This window comes from Eumetopias jubatus, unplaced genomic scaffold (assembly GCF_037043125.1).
Source record: "Eumetopias jubatus isolate StellerSeaLion01/CBP00866 unplaced genomic scaffold, mEumJub1_p1.0 scaffold_13, whole genome shotgun sequence".
Taxonomy (NCBI): Eukaryota; Metazoa; Chordata; class Mammalia; order Carnivora; family Otariidae; genus Eumetopias; species Eumetopias jubatus.
This window is the reverse complement of record NW_028274819.1, coordinates 103,250,409-103,268,307: the sequence shown is the minus strand read 5'-3', so window position 1 is coordinate 103,268,307 and position 17,899 is coordinate 103,250,409. Positions and strand designations below refer to the sequence as shown.

At 40.3% G+C, this 17,899-nt stretch overlaps 1 protein-coding gene across 1 annotated transcript in view; it reads right to left on the bottom strand.

Annotated features, from left to right (window-relative positions):
* The window catches only part of ZW10 (zw10 kinetochore protein), a 32,368-nt gene extending 17,191 nt beyond the window's left edge, over positions 1-15,177 (bottom strand). Inside the window, exons 1-7 of the mRNA XM_028105940.2 lie at positions 14,995-15,177; positions 13,053-13,187; positions 8,877-8,978; positions 8,617-8,694; positions 8,304-8,463; positions 6,633-6,785; positions 5,896-6,087 (exon numbers count right to left, since the gene is read on the bottom strand). Coding sequence (XP_027961741.1) covers positions 5,896-6,087; positions 6,633-6,785; positions 8,304-8,463; positions 8,617-8,694; positions 8,877-8,978; positions 13,053-13,187; positions 14,995-15,099 — 925 coding nt within the window. The 5' untranslated portion in view covers positions 15,100-15,177. The remainder of the gene's footprint in view (positions 1-5,895; positions 6,088-6,632; positions 6,786-8,303; positions 8,464-8,616; positions 8,695-8,876; positions 8,979-13,052; positions 13,188-14,994) is intronic.
* Between the last annotated feature and the right edge of the window lie 2,722 nt (positions 15,178-17,899).

The window sequence follows — 17,899 nt, the reverse complement described above, 5'->3', positions numbered from 1 at the left end:
GCTGTCTGCAAGGCAAGGAGAGAGGACTTAGGAGAAACCAAATCTGCTAACACCTTGATCTTGGACTCCCAGCCTCCAAAACTGTGAGAAAATAATTTCTGTTAAGTCACACAGCCTATAGCATTTTGTTATGGTGGCTCCAGCAAACCAATACAGTATTCATATAAGGGACAGCTTTCCTTTCTATAAAAATGGGTTCATGCCATGGATTTTACACTTAACTTTTTTATCACTTAAAAACAGATCATGGCCATCTTTTAAGTCAACATACCCAGCTCTACTTCATTTCTTTTCCATAGCTGCAAAATGTGCCACAGCACGGCTCAAACGTAAGTTATATAACCATTCCTCAAATGAGGCACAGTCCTGTGTGCAAGGATACACTACTCACACTCACACTCACACACACACACACACATAACCTACTGCTATCACTTCTGTAGAGAATTAGACAGTGGAATATCTAGGTCAAAGGGAGGCATATTTTAGATTTTACTATACATATACTATATAATAGCAGAGCTTCATAGTATTTTCTTTTCTTTTCTTTTTTAAGATTTTATTCATTTGAGAGAGAGAGCACATGAGGGGAAGAGGGTCAGAGGGAGAAGCAGACTCCCTGCCGAGCAGAGAGCCCGATGCGGGACTCAATCCCAGGACTCCAGGATCATGACCTGAGCCGAAGGCAGTTGCCCAACCGACTGAGCCACCCAGGTGCCCCATGGTATTTTCTACAAAGCACTCACAAAAAGCAATGAAGGAGACTATCTTTCCGCTTTCTTATCAGAAGTGTCTCACTCAGAATCTTTTAATGTCTGCCCTAAGGATGAAAGTTCACCTTGATGCTGTGATTTCTATTTCCCTACTAGGGAGGTTAAGCAACACATTTTTACATTTATTAACAAATTGCACCTTCTCTTCCATGAATTGCCTATTCAAATTTTTTGCCTATTTTTCTATTACTAATGTTCTCTTTTTCTTTGGAAAAAAGTCCTTATACTAATGCCTTGTCTGTCAAACACTTTACAAGAATTTTCTCCCAGTTCACTATTGTCTTTTGCTTTTGTTTACTGTATTGTTTGCCATACAAAATTTAACATTTATACGTAGTCAAATTTGTCAGTCCTTCCCTTTATGCATTCTGAGCTTCCTCAGACTATTCACATCTCCTAAATTTTCTTCTAACATTTTTGTTGTTGTTGTTTCACATGGAGGGCTTTAACTCATCTTGAATTTACTTCAGTACGAACTATGAAGCAGGAATCTAACTTTGTTTTATTGCACAGACAGCCAATTTTGCTAGCACCATTACTAAATGAACTGTCTGTCCGACTAAACTGAAACGTGACTTTGATCAAACATCAAGTTCTCATTTATCCTGGCTCTACTTCTGGACTCTTCTTCATTCCACTGATTTCCTTGTACCAAGAACATAGTTTTAATTTTTAAATTGTCCCACTAATGTTTCTTAAATCTTTATTGGCAATTCTCCAAATCTATTTTTGATATAAGCTTTAGAGTACTTTATTGAGTTTGAAAATATATAATGGGTATTTGGAAATATATTAAATTTATACACTGTTTTGGAATGAACTGACAATTTTATGGGACTGTCTTCTAATCCACAAAAGCCTCTTTTTACTCAGCTTTTACTTTATGTCCTTCAAAGTTTTATGGTTTTCTTCACATATATCCTCCTCTTTCTTATTAAACTTATACTTAAAAATTTCACAGATTTTGTTAGCATTATAAATATCTTTATATTTTAATATAACTGATTATTAGTGCACAAAGATACTATTGATTTTTATACCTTCACACTGTATCTAAACATTAAATTTTTATATGATAAATTTAATTTAAAGATAAAATATAATTTAAATTATAAATTTAACACAATTTATAATTGTATTAATTATAAAAGTTTTACTAGAGCCTTTTGGTTTCCTATGTATGCAATTATATCATTTATACATAATTTCTTCTCTTTAATATTCATACTTATTTTCTCTTCTTTGCATTAGCACAACCCCTAAAACAATACCAAAGAATATTAATGGTAGCATGCATTCCCGACTTATAACTGATTTTAATGGAAATAGTTTTTAATCCTTTAATAGAATGCTTTTAGTTGGCTTTTAGAAGCAATTAGTTTTAAAACCAATCCTTTCTTTAAAAAAATTCAATACAAATATAATTATGCAAAGTGATCTATTACATAGCTCTATAATTTACTTACTCATTTTCCTATTCTTCAAAATTTCATTACTTTCCAGTATTTCAGTATTATAAGTAACATTATGGTGAACATCCTTATACATAGTTTTATATATTTAAGATTATTTCTGTAGGGCAGACTCCTATAAGTTGAGATCTTGGTTCAAAGGATTGAAACATATTAAGACCTTTTATATATTTTGCCAAATTCTTTCCAAGCAAATTTTCTTTTTCCTCTTTTAAAAACTCCTTTGTGGGGCGCCTGGGTGGCTCAGTCGTTAAGCATCTGCCTTCGGCTCAGGTCATGATCCCAGGGTCCTGGGATCAAGCCCTGCATCAGGCTCCCTGCTCCGCGGGAAGCCTGCTTCTCCCTCTCCCACTCCGCCTGCTTGTGTTCCCTCTCTCGCTATGTCTCTCTCTGTCAAATAAATAAATAAAATCTTTAAAAAACAAATAAATAAATAAAATAAATAAATAAAAACTCCTTTGTGAGGGGTGCCTGGGTGGCTCAGTCAGTTAAGCATCTGCCTTCAGCTCAAGTCATGATCCCAGGATCCTGGAATCAAGCTCCACATCAGTCTCCTTGCTCAGCCAGAAGCCTGCTCTCCCTCTCCCTCTACCCTCCCCCTGCTCATGCTCCCTCTCTCTGTCAAATAAATAAAATCTTTAAAAATAAATAAATAAATAAATAAATAAATAAAATAAAAGCTCCTTTGTGTACACCTGAAGCTAATATAACATTGTAGGTTAACGATATTGGAATTAAAATGAAACTAAATAAAATTTAAAAAAATTAAAGCTCCTTTGTTGTTGATATAACAATGCCTTCTAATAAAGAAAACTCTGAAGGAAAAATACAGATTTAAAAGGTGAAAAGAAGATCATAAACCAAAGGCAAACATAAGAGGAAGGGCAAAAGCCCTTAGGAAGTTTCAGAATAACTAAAATCCAAAGAAAATAGAGGATTCCAAAAAGAACTAAGGACTCAAAACAGAATTTTCAGATTATATTTAGATCAAGAAGATGAAGGAAGGGAATGAATGCTGACGGATATCAAAGAGAACACAAAATTCCTAAACTCGTTCTTTTATTCTCTTCTTTGTCAAAGACAGTGATCTCTAAACCGGAAGGGAAACAATGAATGGTAAAAGAGAAACTAGAGCCTAAAATGCATAAAGAGATGAGCTGTCTTCTGCTCTGAATATCCTAGATATAAGAAAACTTACATATAGATCAACAGGTACAGTACTGATTAATTTAGTGGAGCAAAGTAAAACTGTAAAGAGGTCTGTACCAGAACTCTCCAGAGCACCTCTGGACTGTAACCCTATCCCAGGCCACAATATCATCACTGACTCAGATTAAACTATATGAAAGCATGGGTATCAATTATGCATGCGACATGAAGGGGTAAGGACAGTAAACACACTGCAAAATTTTATCAAGTAAAATTTAACAAAGATTAATGTTAATTCCAAAAAGTCAAGTCTAAGATGGGAGAGCAGCAGTATGCATTGCATTAAGTAGGACACAGGATTTTCATTTAGATTAAGCTCAGTGAGTTAACTGTGTAATAAATAAAAAGCCTTTGGCTATACTCACAGAAGCATGGAACTGGGAATGAGGGCATGAATGCTCCCAAACTATTCTGAATTAGTTCACACTATTAATACTTTGTTCTGTTTTGAATACCATACTTTAAGTAAAACTATAGAAGAAATGGAATATATTCATAGAAGAGCAATGAAAATAAGAACTTAAAACTATGTCATTCAAAAAAACCTAAGGATGTTGATACTGGTGGTAAGATACAAAGGAAGTAACAGCTACTGTAAAGAATTTATTTATTTATTTAAAGATTTTATTTATTTATTTGACAGAGAGTGAGAGAGCACAAGCAGGGGGAACAGTAGAGGGAGAGGGAGAAGCAGACTCCCCACCAAGCAGGGAGCCCAATGCAGGGCTCGATCCCAGGACCCTGGGATCATGACCTGAGCCAAAGGCAGACGCTTAACCATCTGAGCCACCCAGGCACCCCTACCGTAAAGAATTTAAAAGTCCATCATGTGTAATAGGAATTAGACATGTTCTATATGCTACACATAGTAGAAATAGCATCAGTAAAGCAGGCATTACAGAGCAATGTATTTTGAACACATTTTTTAAACAACTACCCTGAAGATCTAATTTGCAAAATGGAGGTTTTGCTAATAGTATTTACTATCGATATAGGAGACATGATTTTTAAAAAACAAACAAAAACTCCATAAAACTCAGAGCTGCCCAGAGGCAGGACAGAATGCATGCATCAAGAGGAAGTGACCTCCCCCTCACTAACAGTGCTCAGGCTGCCCGTGTGGCCCACAGAGAGGAGACTCAAGCATCAGAGATCTCTGGTTCTTTCTAGTCCTTGGGTACTTTGTTTACAACTTTGTTTATACCTATGTATTATTTCCCTAAGTGAAGGAACAAGAAAACTACCTTGGATTGCTGCAGTTTATATAAGTCTGAAGACTTTTTTTCCTTCTCTGCTACTGTTAAAACTAGAACCAGTTCCTTCCTTTACACAGAAATTATTTTATATAAATAAACTAAATGACTGCCAGCGAAGCATACAAACACCACCAGCAGTTTGTTAATTTTTTCTACATCAAGAATGTTTGACTATTTAGTAAGACAACTGAGAAAAGCATAAAGTCAAAATAAACAAATAATACATAAATTTTTTAAAAAGAAGTCAAATAACTAAAAAATAGTATTAAAACACCAGAAAAATTTATTTTTAATAGTATGACAACCAAAAAAATTATTCAAAGCAATACAGAAACTGGCTATTTCAATCATGAATATATCAAGATCTAAACAACAGGCTAAGATGGAATGTAATTTATTTCTTATGTTAAATCTAGTTTGTTTCTATCAGATTAATGGAGATTTTCCTATTGAAATACACAGAACTTGGTTCAGGGCACCTGGGGGGCTCAGTCAGTTAAGCGTCTGACTCATGATTTTGGCTCAGTCATGATCTCAGGGTTGTGAGATGGAGCCCTGCCCTGGGTGTGGAGCCTGTTTAAGATTCCCTCTCTCTCTCTGCCTCTCCCCCCACCTGTCTCGCTCTCTAAAAGACAAACAAGAGGGCGCCTGGGTGGCTCAGTTGGTTAAGCGACTGCCTTCAGCTCAGGTCATGATCCTGGAGTCCCAGGATCGAGTCCCGCATAAGGCTCCCTGCTCAGCGGGGAGTCTGCTTCTCCCTCTGACCCTCCCCCCTCTCATGCTCTCTCTCTCTCAAATAAATAAATAAAATCTTAAAAAAAAAAAAAAGAGTACTTAGTTCATCTCTGCTTCTCCCATAATTAAAGCAAGAGTCCCAAAATGTGATGTTACTAGAAGTCCAGTGAGAGAAGTATATCCTAGAATTCAACTAAATATTACAAATACAGAATCTGGGGTAGCACTGGTGACCCTATTTTCAATATAGGGAGGAGAAGGAATGTAAAGCAGAGCAAGACATAAGCAGGTGATAACTTTACTCCTATAGCATAATCTACTCACCTCCAATCCTCTATACATTCAGATTAGGGGCATTTTTATCTACTTTAAAATAATACTTACTTTTAAAAACAATACTGACTTTTCCCAAATATAAAAATAGAAAAGTATTACCTTGGGGATACAGACCTAGAAGTTGTTTCTGGAGGACTTCCAGTACCAGTCTGATCTTTGCAAAAACTTCAGACGGTGACGGATGTTCCAAGTCAGTCATTACAGATTCAAAACGAATAATAATGATGTTAGGCTGGCTTTCTATAATAGCATAAAGGGATGGGCAAGATGCCAGAGGCCTAAGGATATACTTCAGCAGCATCTGACCTGAAAAATTATATGAACATTCATCAGAAATCACTGGAACAAACTTTTAAAAAGCATGCCCCGCCACCACCACCAAAAAAGATCTTTGAACCTAACAATAAAAATACATATCCTGTGACATCACACACCACTCGTTATGCACTACAGGTTTTCCCACTGAAATTCCCTAGACTGTCCACAGATTTTTATTTAAATCATTCAAAAAGTCAAATTAAATAAATAGCAGTAGCTGCTTTCCTGCTCAGTGGAGAGTCTGCTTCTCCCTCTCCCTCTGCCTGCCTCTCTGCCTACTTGTGCTCTCTACCTCTCTGTCAAATAAATAAATAAAATCTTTAAAAAAAAAAAAGGAAAAAAGAAGTCAAGAAAGGATCCAAGCCCTTAATAAAAAGGGTAGTATTTATGAGAATTCCATTTGATGAATCATAAGGCCAAACCCAGGATCTATCATCAATATTTTCTAGAGAATATTTTATAAACTTATGTCATTCCATTAATACCGAATATTCTGAGATTTCATGAAAATGAAACAAAGTAGTATGCCTTACCAAATGATTTAAGCTTCATTTGTAGCTCCCCAAGAATAGAAAATGCCAGGAGGACAGAATTGATTGGTGGCACAGGGGTCTTCTCTTCTTTCTGAGATTGTTCAATGCATAAATTAAGTTCTGTTTGTAGGCAAGATTCCAAGTTACTGGTATCTAAGAAAAAGGGGGAAAACATCAGCTGTCTCAGCAATACAAGATATTCCCACCTCTATTCCTCAGAGCTCATTCTCTGAGATTCCTAAATATGTGGTTTTATTACAATACACTTCCAATGTAACCAAATTTTTATTATGACATACGTGTCCTTGGCATCACTTTAAAACAAGAAATGACTGTTTTTGGTATATTCAAAGAACCAAACTAAGTGCAAAAGCAAGAAGATGTGCCTAATAGATGCTTATTAAATATGTAATGAGTGGAGGTAAAGAATGACACGTGAGGGGGCGCCTGGGTGGCTTAGTCGTTAAGCATCTGTCTTCAGCTCAGGTCACGATCCCCACTCTGCGGGAGGCCTGCTTCTCCCTCTGCCACTCCCCCTGCTTGTGTTCCCTCTCTCGCTGTGTCTCTGTCAAATAAATAAATAAAATCTTTAAAAAAAAAAAAAGAGTGACATGTGAGGTCCCAGTTTCACTTTAAGATCTCCTTAATGTTTTTTCTTACTAAGTATAGAAAATAGCCTGCCTAATAAATTTAACAAGAAGGGTGTATAATAACAAAAAATTAACACGCCTGCTATCTTCTCTTAATTTTAGTCTGCCTGCAAGTATAACCCAAAATTTTCTAGATTACTTCCTTCAAAGTGAAATACATACACGTGTGTGTGTGTGTGTGTGTGTGTGTGTGTGTGTGTGTGTGTGTGTGTGTGTGTGTGTGTGTGTGTGTGTACATACATACATACGTATTTAATGAATTTGGAGGCCCAAGTGGATACGGGAAAGGGGTTGGGGGGAGACTGAAACAACCTAAATTTCAAGATTCAATACTAGAATATATACCAGGTGTAATGGCATGTCCTTTACATATAGTCTCAGAGGTTCTACTCTGTGTAAACCAGACATCAAAGACAACGGGCACCTAGAGTGAGCAGAGAGCCTGAGAGCCAAGCAGGGTCAAGCAAAGCCAGGGCCAAAGTCATCCTATTTCTTCATCTTGCAAAGCACCCAGTATCTCATGATTTTGCCACCATTTTTCCCTGAGGACTGAAAAAAACAGCCAAACCCCCGTCCCACTGACCGCCCTCTCACCCAGCGTCTTCTTCCCTCGCCAAGAGAGGAAATGGTTGAACAGCTTTTCAAAGCTTTCCGGCCATGGTAAATTGTTGGGATTAGGGCTGTTGGGAATGGGTGGGCCTACAGTGCAGTGGAAACTCTTTGGGGTCTTAAACAGCTACCACCTCCTCCACCGCCGCACCCGCATCACATGAATCCCACCCACCCAGTCATCTTCCCTTGCTGTGTTCCTTCCTCGTGAAGGGAACAGAGAGAGAGATTCAGGGGAAGTAAAGTGAGGAGCTAGTCCTAACATGCATTCTGCTTAAAAGGAGAACTCAGTGCAGTGGAGACTGATAAATGAAACCTCCTTATCCCCCAGTATAAGATATTTAGAATATATTCAGAGGCCACACTGGTTCAGGCAGATTAAGCAAAGCAGTCCACCTGAGGTCAGCAGCACCTTTTGATGGCGGGAACTTCCATACGATCAGCTTCTGCCACTCTTCTCCAAGGTGGTAAAGGATGTTCTGTTTCTGTATTGTGAGCTCCATGTGGAGAGATTTCAACATTTTTAAATCAAAGCATTTTCTGGATTTCAGTAACTTCAAGCATTTCTGCGCCTGGCAGTGAAATGGAATCATCGTTAGACATTCCATCTAGCCTCAGGGCAATGAGAATATACTGGTATAATGATAAGGAATAAGTGGAACAGAAAATTTACTAAAAACAAGAACAGTACTAATTGCTTATAATGTGGAGAAAGCATTTAGTACCTCTTCCAGACACTGAGCAGCAGTGACATACTTCTTCTCCGTTAGTGCACAATTATATTCTTCAATAGCAGTAGAAAACTAAAACAATAAACACTGTTATTAGGTATTTCATTTTATACATCCTATTATTTCAAGTCTGTCTGCTTGTTTATTTTTAAAATATGAAAAAATACCTTAGAGGGATACACATTTAATAATAAGACCAACTGGGAAAAAATGACTTTCTCACCAGCAAAACACTGAGTGTTGAGTTTACTGACCTGTTGCAGCTGCTTAAGCAAACTTAGGACTACTGAGTCTCTTTCCAACTGTTGCTTCAAGTCTGTAAATTCAGCAGTTGATACATGAAGATCCCGGCGAACCTAATTCACACATCGAACATAAGTACTCCTAAGTTATACTATATCTAAGAAATAAAGCATTTATAGTTAATCAATAAGCTTCATTAGGTGAACATAATTCATACTGAAATTCAAATGCTGGTTAAGACTGGAATAACAAAAAAAAAAAAAAAGTCACAGAATGTATTGGGAAGAGATCTTAAGCGGTTCACTTAGTCTAAACCGTTATCCTATGCAGCAATATGCCTTCAACATAACAGGCTCATGTCACAATCTAGCCTTAATTTAAGCAGTATTTTTCATCAGAGAGCTCATCCACCTGGATGATTAGAGGGGTATCCCCACTGCTAAGTGGCAATTCATTCTACAGCTAATAGCTCTAACTCTTAGAAAGATTTTATGCTGAATCAGAATCCACCTCCCATTCTGTCCCATCTTTTCAGGGACTTTGCACTATCAATTCTTCTTTTCTGTATCTTTTACCGCTTCCTGATTCATTCCTCATTCATAAAATATACACTGACTGAGTGCCTACTAGAGCAAGGCTCCTTCCTTCAGGTTTAAAGATGCTGAAATTTCCATCTTTGAGAAAAAAATTCCCTCCACCTCAGCAACCCCTATTTCTCAGTGGCTACCTTATTTCTCTCCTCCCTCTCACAAACAAGCTTCTTGCAAGAGTGATCCATGCTCACTGTCTTTACTTTCCCACTTCTCATTCATTCTACAACTCACCGAGATCTGGTTTCTACCCCCACCATTCCATCAAAACTATTCCAAAACAGTGCCCCAAACACCAATCAACTCCTTGTTGCTAAATCCAAAGCAAACATCATCAGTGTTTATTTAACAGTACAGTTACTTTCCTTCCCTTGGTTCCCTGAAATTATTCTCCAGATTTTCCTCCTAGTTCTTTGGCCATTCATTTTCTTTGGGGAACTTCATTTTCCCTCTGACCACTTCATACAGATTGATAGTCCTTTCTCCCTGGCCCTCCTCCCACCCTGAACCAGTGGTTCTCAAAAAAACAACCGTATTTTCCCCCCCTCCCATCTAGGGACATCTGGCAGTGTCTGGAGACATTTTAGGTTGTCACAATGGAGGGAGTTCTACAGGCATCTAGGGAGTAGAGACCAGAGATACTGCAGATTACCCCACAATGCACAGGATAGCCCACCACAACAAAGAACTATCCAGTCCCAAATATCAACAGTGTCGAGGTTGAGAAACCCTGCTCTCCACACTCTCTCTGGGCAATCAGTGGCTCATGGCTTCCATTTCCAAAGACTTCTATCTCAAGTCCACATCACTTTCCTAAGCTCCAAACACGTATATGGATGGGTGATGTGTAAACTGCCAACTAAAAACCATTTTCCCATTCCCCCACAGTAACAGCACACAGCTACCCGACGAGACTTGTAGGCTCTCTCAGTGGAGTGTGACCATGTGTCTAAGATCTCACCAATGAAATATAAGCAGAAGTGATGTGAACCATTTCCAAGTCTGAGTCAAGAAAATAGATGCGCCTCGTCCGTGCCCTCTCTTTGTTCCTAACCTCTGTACAAAATGCTCAGTCTGCCCCCTGTTGTGAGTAATAAACTGTCCTTGATCTCCCACCCAAGGAGTCTCATGTCTTCTAGTAGCATCCATGAAACTGTGGCAGGCTAACTAGCTAACCTACAAGCAGATAAAACCTCAGATTCCCTCATAGTTCTTGACTGTGTAGAATCAGCCTGGCAGCCTGGACTACTGCAAACTAAAAAGCCATTTGAGCCACTGCATTTCAAGGTCTGTCTCTCTCTCTCACTCTCTCTTTTCATTTCTTGTTGAAGTCTAGCCTTTGTCTTATTACACTCCAACGTGCAGCTCCATTTGCATACCCCACAGGCACCCCACAAAAACCTACTCCTTTCTCTAGATTTTCTTTTCAGTGAATGGCACATCAATGACCTCGTTCTCCATGATCCTTGACTCCTCCATCTTTCACTGCCCACATCAAGTCCCAAAGATCCCATCTCTTAAATGTCACTAGGATTCATCCTCACCCTCTTCTCCATCCTCACTGCCACTGACTTTAGAGCAGGCCCCTGTCCTTTCTTCCCTGATTAGCTTAACTGCCTCCTAATGCTTTAACTGCCAGCTCATGTCCCTGTCTCATTCTCCCCAAGTCCATTCTTCAAACTGCAAGCAGAATGGGATTCCTCAAATTCAAACCTGATGTCACTACTCTGTTTAAAATCCTCCATGGCTTCCACAGTGCCATCAAGATAACGTCCACACGGCTTAACCTGATAGACATGGTCCTTGCTTACCTTTCTATTCTCATCTCGTGTCCTTTCCCACCACATGAGTCACGTGGAATCCCTGCAGCTCTCTGAAAGTGACATCTCTCCATTCCATCTATGTCTCTGCAAGGCTATCCCCTATGTCCACCTAAAACACTCTTCCTTCCTCTTTGCCTAACTACCTATTACTTCAGGTTTTGGTCTGATACTATTTCCTATAGGAAGTCAAGCTTAGCTGTATTTTCCCTCTCTGATTGAATTATTCCTATTTAACAAGCATCATACTATTTTAGTCATCTACATTAGGCAAGAGATTCACATTTTTGAAATAAAAAACTGTTGTGTTCAGTAACTACCACAGTGTTTGACCCCTTGTAGATGCTGAATAAGTATACCATATGACTGATTAAATCTCTTTATAATATCTACCTATTAAATCTCATTCTCCTTCTCCAGCCGTAAGTTTGAATCTTACTAGGGCTAAACATCCTCAGTTTCTTCCACTGTTCTTCCGATGATACAATGTTTAGGTATGGACCTTCTCATTTAGACCAGGCACCTTTCAAAATGCAACAACCAGAACTGAATAAATTTCACCAACCATAATCTGGTACAGACAGTCCATGACTCTCTTATTCCAGACACTGCATTTCTAATAGTACAATCTAAGATTGCACTATTGACTCACGGATCAAACAATCAACTAACTACAAATACACCTTGAAAATATTATTTGAACTGTGCCAGAGTTGTAGAGTAACAGATTTTTATTAAAACTTCTAATCAGAATGATTGATGAACTGGCTGTTAGTAGATTTTCTAGGTAACTGGAAATCCTCATTTGTGATTAAAGTTTTATATAGAACTTTTGAAAAACACATCTGCTCACTTTCCTTCCTTAGCAACTGTCACACAGAGAAAAGACTTGGGCATCTTTCCTTGAGGACTTTGAAAACACTTCACCATCTCGATTTGGGGTATCAGTGAGCCCTGCCCAATAATTTAGCAATAGATGTAAAAGGCCTCGAAGATTACACCTGCTTAAACCTCTAATATCAGCTTTCCTTGCTTCAAATGACTATGTTTCCTAAAAGTTAAATACAGGAAAAAACTCCCGGTGAAATAATATATGTGAAAAAAGTTTTTAAAATTTTGAAGTGGCTATTTTTGTTTCCACACTGGCCTACTTCTTTTTGTGATGACAGCACTCTGGCAAACATGGTAAGCATTTCTAAACCCCACCAGACCTTCCATAAGGAGCACAGCAAGCAGGGCCCGACACAGCGACACAGTACAAGACAGGCAACGATTCTCTGTGTGTCCAGATAAAGTGGCTTTACGACAGGAAGCAGAGTGGTTGTAGCTGGCAAGTCAAGCCAATTTTCCAGGAGAAGGCCAAATGACCAAGATTATGTTGAGGCTGGAATGTGCAGAGGCCAGCTATAGATATGAGAGAATACTAGCCATTAAGAGATGTAAGCATTTTAAACTAAGAGATAAAAGTCCAAATGACCCAGCTTTATTTTGAAGACAATAAAATTCTGAGTTTTTTTTTCTAATTTATAAAGTGCTATTCAAATGCAAGACATTATTATTATAGCTTTTAAAAATTCACTATGAAAATTGTTTATAGTTTTGGAAAATATTTCTATTTTAAAACTGGAAGTTACTCTAAAGTTATACAATACAACTTCCATTGACCAATAAGGAAAGTGAGGTCTTGAAAACTTATACACAGAATTGAACCGTCTGAGCAATCAGGTAGCTGAACTACCACCCTACAAACCTAACCAATATAATGAAGCATTTTTACCTCACTCTCTATCCTGGATTTCAGCAGGTCAATGTCCTCAGATAGCTTATCCACTTGGGTAACCAGGTCCTGTGCACTTTGCATGCTAGGCAGGAATTCACTATACTTCTTGCTGATCATAGTGCACACTTCACCCTATAAAATAAGACAGAAGAATTACAGTGAGATGAGTAGAGAACAGCTCATCTTCCATAAGGAATCCTCCATGTTGGAGCCTTCTGGCCATTACCCACACCCCTTCATTTTTCCTCCAAGCCAATGGGTTTCTTTGAAAAACACATTTCTCCCACCTTTCAGGATCCCATAACATTATTAGGATGCAAGAAGACAATGATCACCAATTTCCACTAGTGCCCAAAAGTTGTACAAATGCTGAAAAAGAAAAGGGGGAGCCAGAAGCTCTCATATTACACTAGATTAGCTCAGACTGCAGCCACCAACTTTAATCGTATACTACTAGAAAAAGCAAACAGATAAATTAAATCCACAATCTGTATACTTCAACTTAGGAATTTCTATCTTCTCGCTTATAGAATTTTAAGGCCTAATCTTAAAACTCTCAATTTGAGCTTCATCAATAAATAAATTATTGAATACTCTGCACTGAAAGCTTTGGAAAATACCAGAAAAAATTATGCCTGCCCATAAATAATAGTTATTTTTAAGGAGAAAAATTACTATACACTTAAGTAACAGAATACAAAAATGTAATATAGGAAGAGTTAATGTCCTGCAGAAACACAAATGAGAGAGAGATCACCTCTGCTTGTGGGAAAAATGGAGATACCTTATATGCAGGAAACTAGATTTGAGATAGGACATGAAAAATGGGTAGAAATACTATAGGTAAAGATGAAAAGATGGCCACATAAGCAAAGTCTGGGAACCAGGAAAAATACTGGGTCGGCTTGGAGCATAGAAAGTAATTGTCAGTTGGCTGAAGATCCAAGTTGGTGAAGGAAAGAAACCCAGTGAAAGGAAAGTTAGGTCCAGAACAGTAGGAGCCTTGAGTGCCACGCTAAGGTAGCTTAATATAAAAAGTGGTGAAAAACCCTAAAGCCGTGTTAGAAAAGAGATGGCCGCAACATGAATACTTACAAGTCAGGAAACCATTTTTGTAAAATCAGGGGTTGTTAGGAAGACCTACTTCTTGCGCCCTTATGATAGGGTGCCAAACTTGCTCCCTGAAATCCAGGCTGAACGTGGGTGCACACAACTTTAAAGGAAAGCAACGAAGATGTGGGCAAAGACTCGCAAGGGAAGGGTACCAATACAGAGTGAAACTGTGCATAGCGCCGTGCTTTGGGGGTTGGTATCAATCTCAAGCCAGCAGGGTCCACTGAAGCGTTCTCTCCCTGTTTTACAACACTCAGAGCGGCCTCAAAGGACTTGGGGATGAAGACCAGAGTTTCAAAAACATGTTGACAGACTGGAACAACAAAAATTTCAGAGAGGAGAACGGTACCATTCTCCCAAAGCTATTTTATTCATCAGCCAATGGTATAAAAAGGAGTGGGCGGAGGAGATAAACACAAACCAGGAAGGTGGTCCTATCCTTCGCACATGCTCCCTCCCTGGACACCTCGGGGCTTCCAGACCCACCTCCTCTGCTGGGTCTCCACAGTCTTCCTCCGAAGCCCCCGACCTGGCCGGTCCCCACCCTAACCCCACTGCCCAGCCCTCCTCGGACACCGCCTCCTCCGCCCCTAAGCGCCAGGCCTCCGCGCCTCCTCACTCCCCAACCCGTCTGGGCTCCCCTCCGCGCGCCTCCCCAAGCCACACACCTCCCAGCCCTCCCACTTCAGATTCTTCTCACTCAGCCCCTCCACCTGACTCTGCTCACACCCCCTCTCTCTGCCCTTCGCCCCCACTCCTTTCCCGGTCCCTCCACAAACGGACCCGGCGTCCCTTTTCAGTCAGCCCCCGGCTGCTGGGCCTTCACCTTAATCTCCTCCACCCGCCGGGTCAGGCGGCTGATCCGAGTGCCCAGATCCTCCTTCTCCAGCCGCCCCGAGTGTGCCAGAACCTCCGTCACGAACGAAGCCATCGCCACGACTGGAACCAAGACGGACAGGGTCACTCTCTTGCGGCCAGCACGGCAGCCCCAGTCCCGCCGGCAGGGTTGGCGCGCGGCCTGCCGGGAAGCTGAGTCTCGCGGGGCCCAGACCTTGGCTCCGAAGGCGAGGACGCACTACAACTCCCAGCAGGCACCGCGACAGTCCTAGCGTGGAATTTCCACGGTGTCCCGTAGCGGGCAAACTGGGGAAGACGCGTTTCCCTCCCTGGCTGTTTCCAAATAGCTTGTCTCTTCCCGCCTGTTTTTCGCCAGAGGAAATGAAATGTTTTTACTTAAAAACCAGTCCTAAATGAACCTTTCTCAACTTCAGAACGCTTAACTGTGAAATTTATTGAGCTGGAATACCCGAGGAACCCACCTTGATCTTTTTTCGTTAAATATTCACTCTCAAGGGCTGCGGCGGCTTTCAGAGTCTATATGAATAGTGCCCTCTGGAGTTGTGCAAATGAAGTGGCATCACCTCATAAAAAAAGTCTGACTAAATTGCACTCCTTTTATGTTGCATGGTTTACAATGCAATCTATGTACATACATACTACATCTGTGTAACAAATACACATGTGTTTCTTCTATGTAATACATTACATACTTATATATATTTTTAAAGATTTTTATTTATTTATTTGAGAGAGCGCGCACCCAGGGGCACAGAGGGAGAGGAGAAGCAGACTCCCTGCTGAGCAGAGAGCCTGATTTTGGGGGGGGGGGGAATCCCAGGACCCTGAGATCATGACCTGAGCTGAAGGCAGAGGCTGAACCAACTGAGCCCCAGGTGCCCCCCATTACATATTTTTTTTATATTATTCATATTACCTAAGCATAAATAACATTAGTACTGTGTAGACTAGAACAAGATACTTAACACTTTCTATCAGAGGTTACAAATTAACTTTATCAAAAGTTTTAAAAAATTGTTTCATTATTTACATGTGTTACATACTGAAAGATGTTCACAACATACTACATACACGATGATTGTTTGCCGTTTCTCTCTCCCTGTGTCTCAAATAAATAAATAGAATCTTTAAAAAAAATAAAAAATAAAATAAAATAAATAGATATAGATACATATAGAGTGGTAAAGGATATACACCAAATTATCTGAGTGGCAGACTTATGGTATTTTTTCTCTTTTTTGCCCTGTTTTCCTATTTTTCTGTCATAAACATGTACTACTTTGATTAGAATGTCATCTTTAATTTTTTTAAAAAGGTATTTGGTGAGGGTTGACCCCAAGTAGATGCTGACCCGAAAGTCCTTGTCAATTTTAAGTGCCCGTGGGACTATCTGCTTATCCCAGTGAGGCAAGGGCAGCTTTCTGTGAAATGAGCAAAGGAAATGAAACTGAGATTGAGACAGGAAGCACAAAGGATAGCCATAACGTGCTGGGAAGGCATCTCTCCCTAGAAAACCAAATCAGCTTCTGTTCAGTACACCTGTCAGCCTCACTTTGAATTCTAAATGCTACGACTACTAAATGCCCAGTGAGAAGGAAGGACCTGCAGGGGATCTTCCTGAAAACTTACATATTTATTGAGCAACTACGTATGACAGACACTGGGCTAGGCTGAAAATCCAAAATGTGTGAATAAATAATCCCAGGAAATATGATCATTGCCATCTTGAAGGTAAATGAGAGATCAATCCAGATTTTGTGGGGACTAGGTCTTATCCAGTTGCTGGGAAGGGGAGAACTCTTTCAGGAAAAGAATAGAAAATAAATACAAAATTAGGTGCAGGCCTGAGAAGGGGCCTGTGCAAGTAACAGCCCCGAAGCTAAAGTCACCTCTGAGGAAGATACAAAGGGCAGGGGAAATAATGGAGGAGGAGCACCCAGTCCCTGATTGAATCAGAAAAGTTTCACAGTAAGAAGGAATCTGAACTGGGGCGCCTGGGTGGCTCAGTCGTTAAGCGTCTGCCTTCGGCTCAGGTCATGATCCCGGGGTCCTGGGATCGAGCCCCGCATCGGGCTCCCTGCTCCGCGGGAAGCCTGCTTCTCCCTCTCCCACTCCTACTGCTTGTGTTCCCTCTCTTGCCATGTCTCTCTCTCTGTCAAACAAATAAAATCTTTAAAAGAAGAAGAAGAAGAAGAAGGAATCTGAACTGAGAATGGAAGGAGATGCCACTTTGAGATTGAGGTTCTAGAATCTTCTCCAGGAAACCAGTCCACAGGTCAGACCCACAAATGCAACTGCAGAGCTCTGCCCCTCCCTGGGCAGAGAGGTCACGGGATAAATGGCCGACTGCCCCTCAAGTTTGCAGGGAAAGGCCAGGAAGAGCCAGAGTTAGACTGAGGAAGCAGGAGAAAGAAGGAATGGAGTGGGATTGCCACACACAGACGGTGCAGACAGGCATGAATGACTTACCTGAATAAATAAAAAGAAATTAATAAAATGAATGGGTTTTGCTTTCCCTCACTAACCTGACCTCCTCCACAGTTCACACTTATCATGGTTTATATGTCTCCCAACTCACAGATTTTCACAAATTGTCAAGAGAGGGCTCTGAAAGGGGCGCCTGGGTGGCTCAGTCAGTTAAGCTTTCAACTCTTGTTTTCTGCTTGGGTCATGATCTCAGGGTCATGGGATCGAGTCCCGCATCAGGCTCTGCACTCAGCAGGGAGTCCGCTTAAGGTTCTCTCGCCTTGTCTCTCTCTGTCTCTCCCTTGCCCCTCCCCCCACCATGCATACTCTCTCTCTCAAAGAAAAGCCAGCGGAGGAGCAGAGGGAGAGAGAGAGAAGCAGGCTCTCCACTGAGCAGGGAGCCCGAT